At 42.5% G+C, this 19,844-nt stretch overlaps 1 protein-coding gene across 6 annotated transcripts in view; it reads left to right on the top strand.

Moving 5' to 3' along the window:
- DIP2C (disco interacting protein 2 homolog C) overlaps positions 1 to 19,844 on the top strand; it is a 412,233-nt gene that overhangs the window by 226,477 nt on the left and 165,912 nt on the right. For all 6 annotated transcript variants that reach the window (XM_042944702.1, XM_042944701.1, XM_042944703.1 and 3 more), the window contains one exon: positions 19,157 to 19,282. In XM_042944702.1, the coding sequence (XP_042800636.1) occupies positions 19,157 to 19,282 (126 nt within the window). The remainder of the gene's footprint in view (positions 1 to 19,156; positions 19,283 to 19,844) is intronic.

Below are 19,844 nucleotides of genomic sequence, written 5' to 3'. Positions count from 1 at the left end.
GTTAATAACGTACCAATATTGTCTCATTAGTTGTACTAAAGTAATACATCAGTGTAGGGGCGTAAGTGTGTGTAGAGGTGAGGGGGATAATTGGAACATGTTGTACTTCCCACTCAGTTTTTCCCTAAATCTAAAATTTCCCTAAAAATAAAAATCTGTTAAAAAAAAATGAAAGGAGAATGATAACATTTAGAGGATCAACAAAGATGAAAGTTATTTTTGGAAAATACTAATAATGTTGGAGAATCTGCAGTCAGAAATATGAAACAAGACAAGTGAATGGTATAAGGAATTAAAAATGGGACATGTTACTACAGATATATTGGAGAAAACAAGATAATCAGAATAGTGTAACTATAGGACAGTAAGTTTGAAACTTAAATGGACAAATTCCTAATATAAAATCTTATGAAGAAGTGGAAACCTTGAGTAGTCCCATGGCCATAACTAAAAGGAAAGAGTATCTAGAAACTTTTTCACAAAGAACACAGCAGGCTCAGAAGGCTTTGTATTTAAGTTATATCCCACTATCAAGCAATTAACCAGTCTGATTCTCTGTAGTTTTAGAGAGTGGAAAGAGGAGAGAAGGACCCTTCCCAGTTCATTCTAGGACAGAATAATGTGTCAATAATGGATGCTGACAGTGATGGGAAAGGAAAATTGGACGATGTTATCTACATAAAAATTCCAAAGTAATATCCAGGCTTTAGAAATAATGAGTGTTTAGCAAATGGATCAATATACCCTGAACAAACAAAAATCCTGTGTCTACATACTTAAGTGTCAAAATGTGATTTAAAAAATTGTATGTACAGGGACATCTGGGTGGCTCATTTGGTTAAGTGTCCCACTTCAGGTCATGATCTCATGGTTTGTGAGTTCGAGCCCCACATCAGGCTCTGTGCTGACAGCTCAGAGCCTGGAACCTGCTTCAGATTCTGTTGCCTCTCTCTCTTTCTTTTTTTTTCAACGTTTTTTTTTTTTGTTTGTTTTTTTTTTTTTTTATTTATTTTTGGGACAGAGAGAGACAGAGCATGAACGGGGGAGGGGCAGAGAGAGAGGGAGACACAGAATCGGAAACAGGCTCCAGGCTCCGAGCCATCAGCCCAGAGCCCGACGCGGGGCTCGAACTCACGGACCGCGAGATCGTGACCTGGCTGAAGTCGGACGCTTAACCGACTGCGCCACCCAGGCGCCCCGCCTCTCTCTCTTTCTCCCCTCCCCACTCTCTTCTCCCCCCACTCATGCTCTGTCTCAAAAATGAATAAACATTAAACAATTTTTTTTAGTTGTACGTACAGTAGATTTTAAAATGTAAAAATTAACAGTGCCTGGGTGGCTCAGTCAGTTGAGTGTCCCACTCTTAATTTTGGCTCAGGTCACAGGCTCTGTGCTGGGCATGGAGCCTGCTTGGGATTCATTCATTCATTCATTCTCGCTCTCTCGCTCTCTCTCTCCCCCTCCCCCCTACTCTGCCCATGTGCTCTCTCTAAAAAGAAAAAAAGTTAAAATTAAATGGAGCTTTTAATTCTGTTGAATATTTCTGTTGTTTCCTGGTGATCTTGTTTCTTAGTTTTCTTAAAAATTTTTCCCAATAAGTAATACGAAGATTCCATAAACTAAAAAACAAAAAGCAACTTATAAAGAACCTAATGAAAATTGAAACAGAAGACGTGTAAGACTTCTATGGTGAAAATTATAAAATCGTATATAAAAGTGGTGAAAGAAGCTAAATGAATGGGTGCCCTGCTCTAAGGGCCCAGGAGTCGTGATCCTGTATAGGTGTCAGCTCTCCTATATTCAGTTCTAATAAAGATTCCCACAGGGTCCTCTACAGAGACAAACTGGCTGGAATTTATGTGTGAAAGCGGAGGGCCAGGGACAGGCAAGAGGTAATAAGGACAGATGAGCCATGGTGGATGTGCTGGATGGGTCTCCGCATTTTGCTGATAGAAGGAAGCCAGATACAAAGACTAATCGTGCACAGTTCCGTGTCTTGAAATTCTAGAAAATGCGGAACAGTAGCAACGCCTGGCACGCATCGGTGTTCAACCAGGGCCTCTAGCACACGGCAACACTTAGTGTTTGCTCCAAGTAGTCCTGGTCCTGACGGTCCGCATTTATTCGAGCACTTGCTTCGTACCACACACGGCTTTAAGTGCTTTTTATGGGACTCATGGAATCTATCACACGATTCCAGAGTGTCACTGCCTCGTTTTGTATGAACAAGGTTATTGGCCTTTGTTTTTCTGCTAACTTTTGGGGTCTTTCCTGGGTAGTTTATAGCTGTTATAAAGTTTTATCTCCCGTGCCATTCACTAAGGACAAAAGCATTAGTTCAAAGTGCTAAACATGGGGATGAGTTTATAATGAATAAAGAGAATTTATGTCTAGAGCAGAGCCTAGCACAGTGAAAGCACTTGGTACGTGTTCACTTACTGGCTGAATAGTGACATTGTTCTTTCTTCCTTGGAAACGGTTCTACAGACAAAAGTGCAAGCAGTGACCCAGGAGAGTTTCAATGAATAATTGTTGAATGGGCAGCTGTTGGACCAGAGCCCCCTTCCACGAGCCGTCCGTCCCCACCCCATGTGTTCTGGGACTTCCTGTCTTCACAGCTGAAGCTCAGGGAGAGGAGGAGTGGACGTGCCCCGGGGATGACCCTTCCTGCTGCTCTGATGGACACCCTCGCTGGAAACGCACTCTGCCTACCGTCCCCATGTTCTTGCTTTCACTCTTCATTTTCACTCAGTGTGCCGCACCTCTGCCTCTGGGCGCGCGTTCTACCCAAAGAACAAATAGGGCAGCCGTGAAAGAGATGCGCTGGGACGGCTGCTGGCTGTGAGGACGGGGTAGCAGGACAGTGGTCAGAGTACAGGCAAGCTTGCCCCTCTTGGCTCTCGGCGCAGGTTTGGTATCTCCAGTGCTTGGCTGTCCTCGCTCGGGCTGACGTTAATCCTGAGCAGTGGCGGGTTGAGACATGAGGGCGTGGCACAGGTGTCACCCTTACTTCGGGCCACGCTCTGCCCTGAGGCTTTCGGGACCCTGACTCATTCGTTCTCCGAGCCACCCCTGTACGTAGGTGTACATAGGGAAACTGAGGCATGGATGGGTAAATAACGTGCCCACACTCCTCTAGAGGAATCCAGGTAGTCAGGTTCTGGAACCATGGCCTTCACTGCCCTGTTTTTGTGAAACAGCATTGTTGCAGAGGCTTTCTCGTGGCTTAATTCGCTGTTGGTGTGAAGTTGGGCAGCCGTGCCCTCAGTGCCCACATGCGTGTTACTGACGGTAGGACACTGACGACTCCGTGACCGGTGGGAGCTCCAGGGGATGGGCAGTGGTTTTCAGCTTCAGCACGGAGAAGTGAGGGGGCCACATGTCGGTTTTTCTTAAGATTTAAACTCCCAGGTGTACACAGATATGCCCTCCCTCTGAGGGGTAAAGGTGTTCTGATCGCTTGTACTGTTATTTTCCAAGTACCCCGTTGTTCGCCATATCGCAAGATAGGACTTTCTTCTAGGCAAACAAATGGGCTACTTACTGCAGGAAACCAAAGGGCAAGTGGAATTTTCTGTGTGAGATGTTCCTGTTCAAGGATCTCCCTGAAACTTTGGAAGAGGCTTTTCTCTTGTGAAGAGAAGGCCCTGTGACCTTCGAGAGCATTCTAGCAGCTGCAGGGAGAGCAGGGTACTGTCCGCAGGCCACGTGCAGGGTGGGCGCAGGGAGCCTGTATTCGTGCCTGTGTCTCTTCCTGCTGTCTGTCGCAGGGCCCTGTGACATGTGGCTTGCAGAAACGCCAGCACTGTGACAGTGCTGCTTTGAGAATTCACGCTCTTGGTGTGCAGGGACGAGGTGGAAACCACCAGCGGTCAGCAAGCTATTACCGACTTGGAATCCCAAACTGAAATCGTGTTCACCTTACATGAGATGACAGAGTGCCACTTCCTGTCCTCTCTGCGAGCAGCCTGGAGTATCTTTGACCTGTTTTGGGTACCCGTCTCCTTTGATCCTTAGAAATTGTAGAAGATAACGTTCTCTGACCTGTGGAAGTAAGAGTACAGCTCTAGAGCCAGATGGTTTTCTCCTGGTGCGTGTTCTGATCTCTTGGTGCCTGTATTTGGGCCCCTCACTGGGGCTGAGCTCGCCCAGTGTGGTCCGCTGTTGTCGCTGCTGCCTGCTACACTCTTCACTCCGGCTGTTGCTCACTTGTACCTGGCACGTTCCACCGCCCGGGCCAACGCCTCGTGTCTGAATCACGTGGCTGGGTGAAAACGATGTCCAGGACCTTTGTGGTGAAGGTTCAGCAACACTCGATTGAAGGCTGTAATGGATCTCCTGCGCGTCGTAGCTGCTGGACTTCGTAGTCTCGTTTTAGGAGATGTTGGGCTTTCAGGGGGAGATTGGTTGTGTAGCCACCTACCTACCTACCTGTATTTTTCTAAAAGGTTTTAGTTTTGTGAGCTCTCGTAGGATTGGTCTGGGTTTTAGGCTAAGAACTATGAACTTATTCTCAGCAAATACCCCTCTCCCATCTTCTGTGCACCTAATGTGCCCCCGTCCTGTGTCCAAGGGCCCTCGGAACTGCCCAGGGCTTCCCAGAGGTGCCCACTGGTGCTGGCCCACAAAGGAGGAGGATTTGTCCCTTGTCTTCTGTGAGGACCCCAGCCCCATAGAGGGAAAAGGGAGAAGGAAGGTCAGGAGGCCCCGGAGAGGCACGGTGACGTGGGTCAGTCTGTCCCCCACAACTCACTGTATTTCAAAACATTTTTCCAAAAAGACCTGGTCACTCTGTGGAGGGTTAGCAGTTTAGCATCTGAGTTAGCAGTCGAGGACACTAGGGGGTTAGAATGGGACAACACCTTAACACACAGAGGGAAATTTTGATCTAAAGATTTTATTCTTATAGGGCAGGGAACGCTATTTGCCATCATTACCTCACATCCTCAAGAAGCTCATCTTCAGCTACAGGGGAGCTCATGTCTTTCCACATACTGTCCTTGTTTAGTTTTGATCGGATTAGCATGCCTCTCCCAGGGGTCTGGGTGCTAACACCATGGTGCATTTTGGGAAGGGATCATCCTGTTATTTTACCTAACATTATTATTCAATACGTAGTCTGATGGAACCTTCTGAGTGCTATGGATAGATATTTTTAAGTATTTATTATGCCATTGTTTTGTCATTAAGATAACACATAGAGTTGCCTCTTTGAAAATAGTCTGAAGTTTAGTTACTCACTTGTATGTATTGTTCAGTTTTGCTGTAAACAAACAACATCTTCATGACTTACAGCAAACATTTCTTTCTTACTCCTGGTCAACTATAGGTAAAGTCTTGTTTTCATTCTGGGGCATAGGCCAGAAGAGCAGCCCCTGGCTGGGCGTGCTGGTCTCTAGGTGACTAGAAATATTCTACTTTTCTATTTTCTCTCAATTTTGTGAAAAAACTTAGCAGACTCGTGTGTAGTATGAGCAATTTTTAAAAAGTCTTTTACTTTTATGGGAAAGATACACAATTTATTTTAAAAAAATTTTTAATGTTTATTTTTGAGAGAGAGCGAGTATGAGCCAGGGAGGGGCAGAAAGAGAGGGAGAAACAGAATCTGAAGCAGGCTCTAGCCTCCGAGCTGTCAGCACAGAGCCCAACGAGGGGCTTGAACCCACGGACCGCTAGATCATGACCTGAGGCTCAGCCACCTGAGCCACCCAGGTGCCTCTATACACAGTTTATTTAAAATGTACCTGTCCATCTTCACTAAAATCATTTTATATTAAAAGTGTATTTTTATTGGGTTTTCAAAGTAACGTATCCTCAAAGCAAAAAACTTAGTAAACGTCAAAAAGGATGAACAAAAATCAATACATTGTAATGTCCTTATTCTTTTTTTAAAAAAAAAAAAGTGTTTATTTTGAGAGAGCATGCATGTGTGCACGAGCAGCAGAGAGTGAGAGAGATTCCCAAGCAGGCTCCACACTGTTAGCACAGAGCCCAACAGGGCTCGAACCCATGAACTGTGAGATTGCGACCTGAGCCGAAGTCAAGAGTCGATGGCTTGAGCAGCTGCACCACCCAGGTACCCCTATCATTTCATCATTCTTAAATGACTACTGTTAATATTTTGGTATGGTTCATTTAATTGTTTAAAAGTAAAATAACTTTAAACACAAGAATTTTAATTATATTGGCCAAATCATGGTCAGATAGGAAATGAGGAGAAAATGAAAAGCACGCCAACTTTGAGGCAAAAAGAAGACCGTATATAAAAAGCATCTAAAACTTTGTAAAACTTCTAAGACATGCTGGATATCCATTGTGGTGGTGGAGGTGGTTTTATGTTAAGCACAAGAGGTGAATTGTTTAAGCACAACTCAGGGCACTGAGGAGGGAGGTTCGTGCACTAGAGGTTGTGTGGATGTGTGTGTTCCGTTTGCATGTTGTGGGGCTTTTGGTGTCCCATGGCAACCCCAGGTACACATTCTCTCTCCCTCTCTCGGTAGAGCAAGAGTGGGTTTCAGGGTTGTGGCTTTTGTTTTGGTTACTTTGCTAAAAATTGGGCCTTTTGGAGGAATACGCTAAAGAAAGATTAGGAGGTAAATCTGAAGGAGCTTGAATTGGTCAGTTCAGTCCAGGAAGGGAGTTTTGCTAGTCGGGTGTGCATCCCTGTTCATAATGTGAGACAGAAGAAACAGGAGAGGGAGGATTTGTTGCTCTCATTGGCCACCTTCCACAGGCACCGGGCAGATGAACAGACGCCTCTCCAGGCAGCAGAACCTGGGGGACAAGATCCCTGCCCACCACCTATGAGCTCATAGGCTCTGTGCAGTAGGTGCCGTCTGTTTGGCTCTCCAAACTTGATTGCACTTCCATGGAAATTTTACAAACACACTGTCAATTTCTCTAAACCCCTGCTATGGCAAAAAGAGAACAGAGTTGCCTTTTTGAAAAGGAGAATTGAATAGATCATTAAATAGAACTGTGTTGCACATAGGTCCACAGAGGTTGACGATTTGCCCCAAGTTAGTGTGTGTGCTGACTTCCTTAACAAACGGGAATTGCTGGTAGTGCCAGAAGCTGCCAGAAACTAAGAGTAGTGAGGCTGCATCTCCCCTTGCTCGTTGCTGATTCCAGGTGAGCGCATCCCAGGTACTTGTGAGAAGTTCATGGAGTAGCTGTTAGCTGGATTTGCATTTTGTTGACTGTTTACTAATTAGAGGAAGAAACTCTGTGTAAAAAACTGAATCACTCAAATGGATTCTTAAAATTTGTTTTCCTTAAGTTTAACTTGCAATCAGAAAACTAAAGTATTTTTCTTAAAGTGGTGAGCTGAGCTGTGGAGCCACAGTGAAGGTATGCAGGTAGCCTGCAGTTTTAGTAACTGCCTCGATGGTGTAACCTAAAGTTGTCATATGAAGAATAACAACCCCCCAAAAAAAACATAATTTGTGCCTTTGACTTGAAATTTTGGGAGTCACTTGTTTCGACTAATTTCCTTTTAGGAAGCATATGGCCAAGTGGTGGCGTTCCCTGTAAGCCTTGGGTGTTTTCAGTTGATTCTAGTATTTAAAGTTTTTTTTTTTTTTAACGTTTATTTATTTTTGAGACAGACACAGAGCATGAATAGGGGAGGGGCAGAGAGAGAGGGAGACACAGAATCTGAAGCAGGCTCCAGGCTTGCAGCTGTCAGCACAGAGGCCGACGCAGGGCTCACACTCACAGACTGTTAGATCATGACCTGAGCCGAAGTCGGACGCTTAACTGACTGAGCCACCCAGGTGCCCCTGGTATTTTTTTTTTTTTAATGTCACAAATTTTTAAAAAGTCACTTTATGAAGGGTTTAATTTAGGTAAGAGTTGTCCATTAACTCATTCTCAACTGAGTAGAGTTTTTTTTTTTTTAATGTTTATTTAATTATTTTTGAGAGAGAAAGAGAGGGAGGGAGGAAGGGAGAAAGAGAGAGTGAGGGTGCACAAGCAGGGGAGGAGGCAGAGAGAGAATCCCAAGCAGGCTCTGCACTGTTGGCCCAGAGCTCACAAACTGTGAGATCATGACCTGAGCTGAGATCAAGAGTCAGATGCTTAACTGACTGAGCCACCCAGGTGCCCCAAGTAGGTTTGAACTTATATTTTACTTGACTTGGACAATCCTATTAAATTCTTAAGGAATGTAGGATCTGGTTCTGGAGCTGGTATGAGACCAGCCTTTCCACATATTACAATAACAATTTGACACAATATTAATAATTACTTGAACTGGAGAGCAACTCCCAAACCTTGGCTAAATATGGAGGGACCACTTGAAAGAAGGGTGTGGCACAATGTGAGATTCTTATTTATTTGGCTTTTGCCTTGAAGATACTCCCTGTTTGCATAGTCTGGGACTTCTAAAACCCAAGCTGAAAGCCATTGAGTTACTAGCTTAATGTGTCAGAAAAAAGAATTCGGGACTTTCAGAACAGCTGGAGATGAGGGAAAATTTTGGGAGAGAAAGAGCCACAAAGCAGGGGGCCCCCAAATCTGGGTGTAAACTCCATTCAGATTTGTGGCAAACCCTGGACTGTGGTTGCCTGTGGGGACTTGAATTCCACTCTGCATGGGTTCCAGCTGCTAGTGGTGGGGCCATAGTCTAGAACCTGAGTCTGGCCAGCTTAATTGACTGCTGGGACAAAAATCAGTACTCAGCAGAGAACCTCATCTTCATGAAGTGTTATCCACAGGCTCCATTGTTCTACCAAAATCTTCTGGACATGTGAGGAAATAGGAAAACATGACCCATAGTCAAGAGAAAACAGTTAATAAAGCCAACTGCAGACAGGGATGTTAAAGCAGCTATTATAAGTTGTATAAGGAGTTAAAGGAAAATATATTTAAAATGAAGGAACGATAGGGAACTGAGCACGGTAATGGAAATTATAAAAGGAGCCAAATAGAAATATTATCTGAAAACATACATAAAAATCGAGAACTTTGGGTGGATAGGCATAACACAGGATTGGACAGAGTGGGGTACTCAGGAAACCTGAACGTAGGTCATAAAAGTGATTCGGTCTGAGTAACAGAAAATAGATCAAAAGCACCGAAGAAAGTCCTAGTGATCTATGAGCCAGTAGACAGCCTGACACAAATATAGGTGGAGTCCCCGGAGGAGACGGGAGGAGGGGCAGACAGAATACCTGCAGAAATAATAAGAATCTCTCCAGATTTGTTGTAAACCTCAGATTTAAGAAGAGTGAACCCCAAACAGGTTGAAGACCAGGAAAAACACTCCTGGGTACATTGTGGTCAAGCCGAAGAAAACTGAAGATAAAGAGAAAATCTTGAAATCAGAACAGATTATAGGAAAGGAAACAATGATATATTGTACAGCTGACGTCCCTTTAGGGACAGTGTCATTACAAATGATGAGTTAAAACAGTGTCCACACAAAATTCTGTGACAACCAGAACACATATCTTAAGGAAGCAGGAGTGCTTCCAGCTCTAGCCTGGTCACACTGGGCTCGCCGATATCCATGACAAGGTCTAGCGCTCTCCCTCTCCCCTGTTGTTATATTTTGGGAGAGGAATCTACCCCTGAAATTTAGGAACTGACCCTGGTAAGATTGGCAGTGCTCTTCCTAAGGGCGTTCTCCAATCCTCACGTGACTAATGGCCACTGAAACCCAGTCTTTCTGGCTTAGGGCCAGCAGAGAATTGATGGTTAGCACCTGAGCTAGGACCTCAGCCTAAAGGAAAAAACAACAGATGGAATTCATACACAAGAGTGAAGATACCAAGTTTTTGTTAACTTCATTAAAAATAACTGTCTGCTTTTCAAAACCTTTTTAGTTAGTTAGTCCCACATGTTTGTCTTTTGTTGTCTTTGCCTGAGGAGACAGATACAAAAAATGTTGCTGAGACCAATATCAGAGAGCTTACTGCCTATGTTTTCTTTTAGGAATTTTATGGTTTCAGGTCTTACATTCAAGTCTTCAACCCATTTTGAGTTGATTTTTGTGTATGTTGTGAAGAAGTGGTCCAGTTTCCGTCATTCTTTTGCATGTGGCTGTCCAGTTTCCCAAATACCATTTGTTCAAGAGACTGTCCTTTACCTATCGCATATTCTTGCCTCCATTGTTGTAGATTAATTGGCCATATATGTGTGGGTTTATTTCTGGGCTCTCTGTTCCATTGATCGGTGTATCTGTTTTCATGCCAATAACATACCACTTTGATTACTATAGCTTTGTGGTATAGCCTGAAATCAAATACCATGAAATCTCCAGGTTTTTTCTCTTTTTCAAGGTTGCTCTGATTATTCATAGTCTTTTATGGTGCCATACACATTTTAGGATTCTTTGTCTAGTTCTGTGAAAAATGCTGTGTGAAACAAAAATTATAGCATTGTGTAGTGGTAGTTATCAATGCAGTTGTAAAATATATGATAACAATAGCCCTAAAGATGGAGAGAGGTGGAATTCTATTGCAAGTTGGTTTCTTTGTTTCCCCATATTGCTTTATTTCACAGACTGGCACAATATTAACTCTAAGTAGACTGTGTTAAGGAATCATATAATAATTCCTTTATCAGCCATCAAAAAGAATATGTAAAGTTATGATAGCAATACAATGAGGGAACTAAGATGAAATACTTAAGGAAAAAACTTGATTAAGACAGAGGTATAAGGGGGGGGGGGAGAATGAAAACCCAATGAAACAAACAGAAAATAAATACCAAAAATAAGACTTAAGTGCAACTGTTAAGTATAAATGGATAAAAGTCAGTGAATTTGAGAAAGTAAAAACTCAACTGTATATTGTGAATAAGGGGTTTACTTTAAAGAGAAGGAAACAGGTTGTAATTAAAAGGTTCTTAAAATACAAAATATCAAAATGTGTGGAAAGGAACTAAGGCAATGTATAGAGAGAAATACACAGCTTTAAGTGCTTATGTCAGAAAAAAGAAAGGTCAAAATCAGTCAGTGGTCGAAGTTTCCACTTTAAGGGGCTAGAAATTGAAAAGAAAATTAAGCCAAAGTAAGTAGAAAGAAGGAAATAATAATAGTAGAAAACAATGAAATAGGAAAGAAAGAGAAGATTGTTTCTAGCAAGATCAAGGAAGAAAAAATAAATATAACCAGTATTACAAATGAGTAAATGTATGTTACAGTCCTTATAGACACTAAAAGGAAGGTAACACACACACACGCATATATTTATATTTATATATATGTGTGTGTGTATAACTTTTATATATTTATACATAACCTTTATTTGTTGAGGTATGTTCCCTCTAAACCCTCATTGTTGAGGGATTGTAATTGTGAATGGATGTTGTAGTTTATCAAATGCTTTTTCTACATCTGTTGAAATGACCGTATGGTTTTTATCCTTTTTCTTGTTGATGTGATGTATCACATTGATTTTGCGAATATTGAACTACCCTTGCATCCTGGAAATAAATTCCACTTGATCATGGTGAATGATTTTTTAAATGTATCGTTTGGTTCAGTTTGCTAATGTTTTGTTGAGGATTTTTGCATCTGTGTCCATCAGAGATACTGGCCTATAGTTTTCCTTTTTTGTAGTGTATATTGTTTTGGTATTGGGGTAATGCTGGCTTCATAGCATGGGTTTGGAAGCTTTCCTTCCTCTCCCATTTTTGGGAATAGTTTGAGAAGAGTAAGTATTAACTCTTCTTTAAATGTTAGAATTCACCTTTGGAGCCATCTGGTTCTGAACTTTGGTCTATTGGGAGATTTTTGATTACTGATCAATTTTATTGCTAGTAACTAGTCTGTTCAAGTTTTTTATTTCTTCCTGATTCAGTTTTGGGAGATTGTATGTTTATAGGAATTTACCCATTCTAAGTTATCCAATTTGTTGATGTATAATTTTTTATAATAGTCTTTTATAATTCTTTGTGTTTCTTTGGTATTTATTCTTTCATTACTGATTTTATTTTTTAGTCCTCTCCCTTTTTGATAATTCTGGCTAAAGATTTATCAATTTTTTGATCCTTTCAAAGAACCAGCTCCTCATTTCATCAATCTGTTCTATTGTTTTGGTCTTGATTTCATTTATTTCTTCTCCAATATTTATTATTTCCTTCCTTTTACTGGCTTTTACGCTTAGTTCTTCTTTTTCTGGCTTCCTTAGGTTTAACATTAGATTGTTTGAGATATTTCTCATTTCTTTACATAGCCCTGTATTGTTATAATCTTCCCTCTTAGAACAGCTTTTGCTTCATTCCAAAGAATTTGGACCATTGTGTTTTCATTTTCATTTTTCTCTATGTATTTTTTGACGACTTATTTGGTTTCTTGGTTGACCTATTCACTGTTTAGTAGCATGGTTTTTGACATCAATTTGTTTGTGTCCTTTCCAGAATTTGTCTTGTTGATTTCTTTTTTTTTTTTTAATTTTTTTTTTTTTTTAACGTTTATTTATTTTTGAGACAGAGAGAGACAGAGCATGAATGGGGGAGGGTCAGAGAGAGGGAGACACAGAATCTGAAACAGGCTCCGGGCTCTGAGCTGTCAGCACAGGGGCCCGATGCGGGGCTCGAACTCACAGACCGTGAGATCGTGACCTGAGCCAAAGTTAGCGCTCAACCGACTGAGCCACCCAGGCGCCCCTGTCTTGTTGATTTCTAGTTTCATACCACTGTGGTCAGAAAAGATGTATGATATGACTTCAGTCTTTTTGAATTTCTTGAGACTTGTTTTGCAGCCTAATACGTGATCTGTTCTGGAGAGTGTTACATGTGCACTTGCAAAGAATGTGTATTCTGCTGTTTTGGGATGGAATGCTCAGGATATAGCTGTTAAGTCCATCTGGTCCATTATATCATTTAAAGCCACTGTTTCCTTGTTGATTTTCTGTTTGGATGATTTATTCATTGAGGTGAGTTGGGTGTTAAAGCCCCCTACTATCATTGTATTACTTTCATTTTTTTCATTTATGTTAGTTAATAGCTGCTTTATGTATTTGGGTACTTCTATGGTGGGTGCATTAATATTTACAACTGTCACATCTTTTTTTTTTAAATTTTTTTTTAATGTTTATTTATTTTTGAGACAGACATAGAACAGACAGAGCATGAACAGGGGAGGGGCAGAGAGAGAGGGAGACACAGAATCGGAAGCAGGCTCCAGGCTCTGAGCCATCAGCCCAGAGCCCGACACGCGGCTCGAACTCACGGACCACGAGATCGTGACCTGAGCTGAAGTCTGACGCTTAACCGACTGAGCCACCCAGTCGCCCCACTGTCACATCTTTTTGTGGGTTGTTGTCTTGATGATTATGTAGTGTCCTTCTTTGTCTTTTGTTATAGCCTGTTTTAAAGTCTCTTTTGTTAAAGTATTGCTACCTCAGCTTTCTTTTTACTTCCATTTGCGTGATAAATGTTCTTCCACCCTTCACTTTCCATCTGTATGTGTCTTTAGGTCTGAAGTGAATCTATTACAGTCAACATATAGATGGGTCTTATTTTCTTATCCATTCCATCCACCCACTGTTGTTTTTTTTTTTTTAATGTTTGTTTAGTTTTGAAAAAGGAAGAGAGACAAAGCACAAACGGGGAAGGGGCAGAGAGAGAGGGAGACACAAAATGAGAAGCAGGCTCCAGGCTCTGCACTGACAGCAGAGAGCCCGATGCGGGGCTCAAACTCACGAATCAAGAGATCATGACCTGAGCCGAAGTCAAACCTCAACGGACTGAGCCACCCAGGTGCCCCTTTCACCAATTGTTTTGATTGAAGCATTTAGTCCATTTACATTCAAAGCAGTTATTGACAGTTGTCTACTCATTGCTATTTTGTTATTGTTTTATGGTTGTTTTTGTAGTTCTTCTCTGTTCCTTTTTCGTGTTCCCTGCTGGCTTGTTGTTTGATGGTTTTCTCTGTTGATACGCTTGGATTCCTTTCTCTTTATTTTTTGCATATATATTACCAGTTTTTGATTTTTGGCCACCATTAGGTTTATATATAATATCCTGTGCATACAGCAGTCTATATTAAGTTGATGGTTGCTTAAGTTTGAACCCATTGTAAAAGCACTGAATTTTTACTGCCTCCCCCCAGGTTTTATGTATATGGTGTCATACTTCACATACTCTTGTGAATCCATTGACTAATATTTATAGATACAATTGATTTTACTGCTTTTATGCTTTTACTTCCATATTGGTTTTATAAGAAATTAATGTACTTGCGTTGGTATGTACCTATGAAATTTTTTTCTTCCCTAATTTTCTTATTCCTGGTTATGATCTTTACTTTCCACTCAAAGAATTCCCTTTAGTATTTCTTGTAAAGCTAGTGTCGTGGTGATGAACTTCTTTGCCTATTATTTGGGGAACTTTTTATCTCTCCTATTCTGAATGGTAGCCTTGCTGGGTAGAGTATTGTTGGTTGCAGGTTTTTTTTTTTTTTCTTTCAGCACATTGACTATATCCTGCCACTCCATTCTGGCCTGCAAAGTTTCTGCTGAAAAATCAGCTGATAGCCTTAAGAGGTTTCCTAGAATGTAACTGTTTTCTCATGTTGCTTTAACAAATCTCTATCACCATTTTTTGTCACTTTAATCACTGTGTCTTGATGTGAATTCTTCAGGTTAGTTTTGCTGGGGACTTTCTGTGCCTCCTGGATCTGGATTTCTGTTTCTTTCTCCAGATTTAGGAAGTTTTCAACTATTATTTCTTCAAGTAGATATTCAGTCCCCTTTTCTCTCTCTTTGCCTTCTGGGACCCCTATAAATATGTGAATATTAGTATGCTTGATGGTGTCACTGAGTTCCCTTAATCTGTTATCATTTTTTATTGTTCTTTTTCTTTTGCTATTCAGCTTGGCTGCTTCCATTACTCTGTCCTCCAGGTCACTGATCTATTCTGCTTCTTCTAGTCTACTGTTTATTCCCTCTCATGTATTTTTAATATCAATTATTAAGTTCTCATCTCTGATTGGTTCACTTTTATATTTTCTATCTCTTTGTTGAGGGTCTCGCTGAATCTTCCACTCCTTTTCAAATCTAGTGTCTTTATGACCATTACTTTGAATTCTTTATCAGGTATATTGCTTATCTCTGTTTCATTGAGCTGTTTTGCTGTGAATTTCTCATGTTTTTTCATCAGGGCATATTCCTCTGTCTCACTTTGTCTCACTCTCTGTGTCTGTTTTCTTTTGTTAGGAGAGTCAGCTATGACCCCTAATGTTGCAAGTAGGGGCCTTATGAAGAGTTATTGTGCCTCCCTGTTCAGTGTCCTGTACAATGTCCCCTGTTGACCAGAACCTGGTACTTCAGGGGTGTCACCTGTGTGTGTTGCATGTGCCATGCTGTTGTGGTTGAGCCATGTTTGCCTTCCAGTTGCCCACAATGACTCTCTCTGCCTGTTGTGGGCAGGGTTTGGTTCCTGTGCTATCAGAGGCCAGTCTTGGCTGCCTTGGGTCAGACTAGATGCTTCCTCTTAGCCTGTGTGCTGGGCTTCAGTCACACCTTACTGCAGGGTACTCTCTTGTGCTGGCCCCTAAGGGGCTTTTCTTGGAGATGAGGCCTGCAGTCTGCCCCCACTCTGACTGTTGGGGTTGCAGTGACTCTGAACTCCAGGGCTCTCTCTCTCTCTCTCTCTCTCTTTTTTTTTTTTTTTTTTTTTTTTTTGCTGGTGGGTGGGGCTAGCAGTCAGACCTGATGTCTGCCCCCAGTCCACTGCTGGGGCTGTGGTTGGACTGGTGTGTGTGGTGATCTTCCCCCCTCCTGGGGCAGGAGTCACTTTGGCGTGGTGCTGGTCACTGTGGGGTTGCTTGCAAAATGAGGTGAGGCAGGCACTGCTTTGGATGGACTCCTGTTCAGTGGGCAAGCTGGATGAGGTGGATCCAAGGGTGGCAGCACCTTGGGTGTTAGCTAGATGTGCTGGTCTGGTTGCAGAATGGGAACTGGAGCCACTTCGAGGGATGCCTGCAGAGTGGGGCAGGTTGGGTGGAGTGAGGCCGAAGGAAAATGTGGGGGTCAGGTGTACTGTTAGCAGAGCTAGGTGGCCACTGTAGGTGCTGGTTCCTGTAGGTATCCAGGTAACTGGGCTGGGGGGCGGGGAGAGAAATGGTGCCCGCCAGTTGTTTTGTTCTTAGACGAGTCTCCTAAAGACCCCTGCCCATCCTGTGGGTTTCTGAAATTAGTAAATAAATATCCTTCCTGTGTACCTCAGGAGTTTTTCATACTGCTGTTTTATGCTTCATCTCTGGGGTTGTGTGTTTTGCTGTCTCTTCAAGGGCAGAGACTCAGTTTCTTGTTGGCCTCAGGCTCTCCCAGAAGTAAGCCAGCTGAGTTTTAAAGTACCCTGGGTTAAGTCCCACTGATTGTAAACACTCACAAAGTTAAGCCCCATTGGTTTTCAAAGCCAAATGTCTCAGGGTCTCATCTTCCCAGTGCAGGGTCCCCCGTGTCTGGGGTGGCTGGTGTGGGGTCTTTTCCTCTCCCTTCTCTACACTCATGTTCTCCTTCCTGTTTGTGGTTAGTCTCACAGGTTAGTTTGGTTCTGGAAGGGTCTCTGCCCTTCCTTCTGTTTTCACTTTGGTTTCCTGTCTACCATTAACTGTGGAGAGCTTGTTCTGTCAGTCTTAGGGTTTTTTCTGGGTTAGTTGCAATGATGTGCCTGTTATCTAGATGTGTTCATGGGACAAGGTGAGAGTAGGACCCTCCTACGTCCCCACCTTCCCTGGAAGTCTGAGCAATCCCAATTCTGGGTGTTTATCTGAAAGAAATGAAAGCAGGGACTCAAACAGATATTTATACACAGGTGTTTATAGTAGCATATTCACAACAGCCAAGAGGTAGTCAAAACTTAAGTATTTAATGGTGGATGAATCAATAAAGAATATATGTTGTATCCATATAGTAGAACATTATTCAGCTGTAAAAAGGAAGGAAATTCTGATAAATGCCACAACATAGATGGACCTTGAGGACATTATGTTAAGAGAAATGGGCCAATCACAAGAAGACAAATTCTGCACAATTATACTTACGTGAGGTATCTAGGCTAGTCGAACTCAGAGAAATAGAAAGTAGAATGGTGGTTGCCAGAAGCTGAGAGAGAGGGAGGTGGGGTTGTAGAGTTTCAATCTTGTGGGATGGGGAGCTTTGAGAATCTGTTGCACAACCATGTGCCTGTGGTTGACAATGTTGTACTGACTACCTGGATTGTTGGGAGGGTGAATTTTAGTGTTTTTGGCCACATAACATAAATAACCATCAACTGGAGAAATGCAGATGATGATACATTGATATGTTGTAACAGTTCTCATCAGTAAAAACCTATGAAGTGCTGATCCATATAGCACTATAGCAGAGTCTATATATGGTTATATAAAATCAGTGTGATTCTATTTATATTAAGGTCAAGAACCAAGGAAAGCTAGTCAAAATATTGAATAGTAGCTGTTTATTCAGGGTGGGGTTTGATTGGAAGGACACACGTAAGTACTGTGGGTTGATAGATATGTCCTGTGTCTTGATTGGGGTAGTGGTTCTATAGATACATTTCCATGCATTGAACTTTATCATTGTAAAGATCTGAACATTTCACTGCATGTATATTTTCTATTTTCTCCCCCACACCTGTAAATGAATACTTACCTCTGCTTAATAGATTTTTCTTTTCACAGTGTCTTTTCACACTTTGTATAAGGAGAGACGCAGGCTGCAGTTGGCCCGTGGGAGTGGCTCGGTGGCCTCTTCTAAAATGCTAATCTCTTAGAGTTTTCATAGGAGCAGCTAGAGTGTGGTGTGGTTGATGGTGAAGGGTGTGGGCACCAGAGTTGTTCACACCTGGGTTCACACCTAGCGTTGCCACTCACGCTTAAATAACTGGGAGAGCTTCATACCTCTGCTTACTCATTTGCAAAATACTCAGAGTCCCTCCTTTGTGGGATTGTGTGGAAGGTTGCGTAGAGCCATCTGGCGCCTGACCACCCACTGCCTTCTGGTTGGTTCCCTGCTCCCACTTGTTCTCCTGTGGCCGCCTTCACGGCAGCCAGATGACCCCCTGACTCGGAGTCAGATCATGTCATCCCCTCTTGAAAATCCCCAGTGCTCCTGTCACACTGAAAGTGGGAGCCAGGTGCATCCCTCCGCATGGTTCTGTTCTCTCTGCTGGCACCTGCTCCGTCAGCTTCCATACCTGGGAGCTGGGTTTTCTCTCTGTTCTGGAGATCCTCATCTTGCCAGAATGGCTGTTTATTCTTACTGCTCACACGTAACATTGACTGAACTCTTCCCTGGCCTCATTGTTAAGTAGGCCGTATGTTTATTCTGTTCTAATTCCTGCCCTATGCGATTGTCTTTTGTGTGTCCCTTACCTGTTAGCAAGTAAGCTGCGTGAGATACAGTACCTCGTCCACCTCGTTCTCCACTGTACCCAGCCCTGAGGCGCTTACAAAGTAGGCATTCAGTAAATTCTGTGGGGTGGCTGCAGTTGGTTTTTTTTTTTAAACGTTTATTTTTTAATTTTTGAGACAGAGACAGAGCATGAACGGGGGAGGGTCAGAGAGAGGAAGACACAGAATCTGAAACAGGCTCCAGGCTCTGAGCTGTCGGCACAGAGCCCGATGCAGGGCTCGAACTCACAGACCGCGAGATCATGACCTGAGCCGAAGTTGGACGCTTAACCGGCTGAGCCACCCAGGCGCCCCCTGCAGTTGGTTTTAATACACTCAAAAGGCCAAACACAGTGACTGGCCCTGAGTGCTTGGTAAGTGTTAGTGAAAATCATTGCCACAGCCTGTGAGGAGTACGTGCCTCCTTTAGCAGAGCATCAGAATGCATTACGAGGCTTGAAAAATGTATTCTTCAGAAATTTCTTTCTGAAGAAGTAGAGAAAGATCAAGACCCACTCACCTAAGAAAAGTCACACAGCACTCTGCAGCCAGTGTGTGATTATTTATATAGATTCTAGGGTAATAAAATGAATAATTAAAAGCCCGAATGAATTTGAATGTCATTTCACTGCAGCTTTCAAACCAGCAGGTTTATCCTTCTTTTCATTCCTTCCCCACACATCTGTTTGTAACAGTTTCTGTAGGGTAAACTATTTCACAGGACCAGACAGAAAGGAAAAAAAAAAAGCCTGGGGCCTTCAGGATGTCTCTGAACAATGGAGTGATTGAGCTCTCTTTTTGTTTTAGATGTCCACACAGAAGCTGTGCAGGCAGCGCTGGCTAAACACAAAGAGAGGAAGATGGCAGTGCCTATGCCTTCCAAACGCAGGTCCTTGGTTGTGCAGACCTCGATGGACGCCTACACACCTCCAGGTGAGAAGCAGGCCCGCTGTCTGCTTCCCAAAGTGACAGGCGAGCCTGGGGATTAATTCACTGCTAGCTTCAGCAGTCCCGGTCCTTGTAGCTTTCAAAGTAATGGTGCTGTAATTCAGATTTTCGGAACTAGAAGTCCAGAAATGGTGTATACGCTCTATATTAAACTCGGAGGGAAAATTTATGTTACTAGGTATGTCTATTCAAATAGTATTTTAACCTTTTCATTGAGACTCGTAAATGATGCAGACTTTTAGTCTTATGAAATTTTACTTAATTCTTCATGTAGCGAAAGAGAAGAGTTTGTGCCTCCATAGTTATAACTGAATTTGGACTTCTCTTCTGCTTGGATAGATGTATATGTATTCTCAAACTCTTAAAACATAAATATGTCATAAGGTTATATTAAGAAACCAAATGAATTGAAAAATGTATCCTGTTACCTCAGTTTGGAGTATGTAAAGTGCAGGTAGTATTTTGGTTTCTGGACAATGCAGTGTCTGTCACAGCTGCTTATTCTGCTGTGGTGGTGTGAAAACAGGCAACATGTCAGTGAGTGGCT

Source organism: Panthera leo, chromosome B4 (assembly GCF_018350215.1).
Source record: "Panthera leo isolate Ple1 chromosome B4, P.leo_Ple1_pat1.1, whole genome shotgun sequence".
Lineage (NCBI taxonomy): Eukaryota > Metazoa > Chordata > Mammalia > Carnivora > Felidae > Panthera > Panthera leo.
This window is presented reverse-complemented; position numbering and strand designations above follow the sequence as displayed.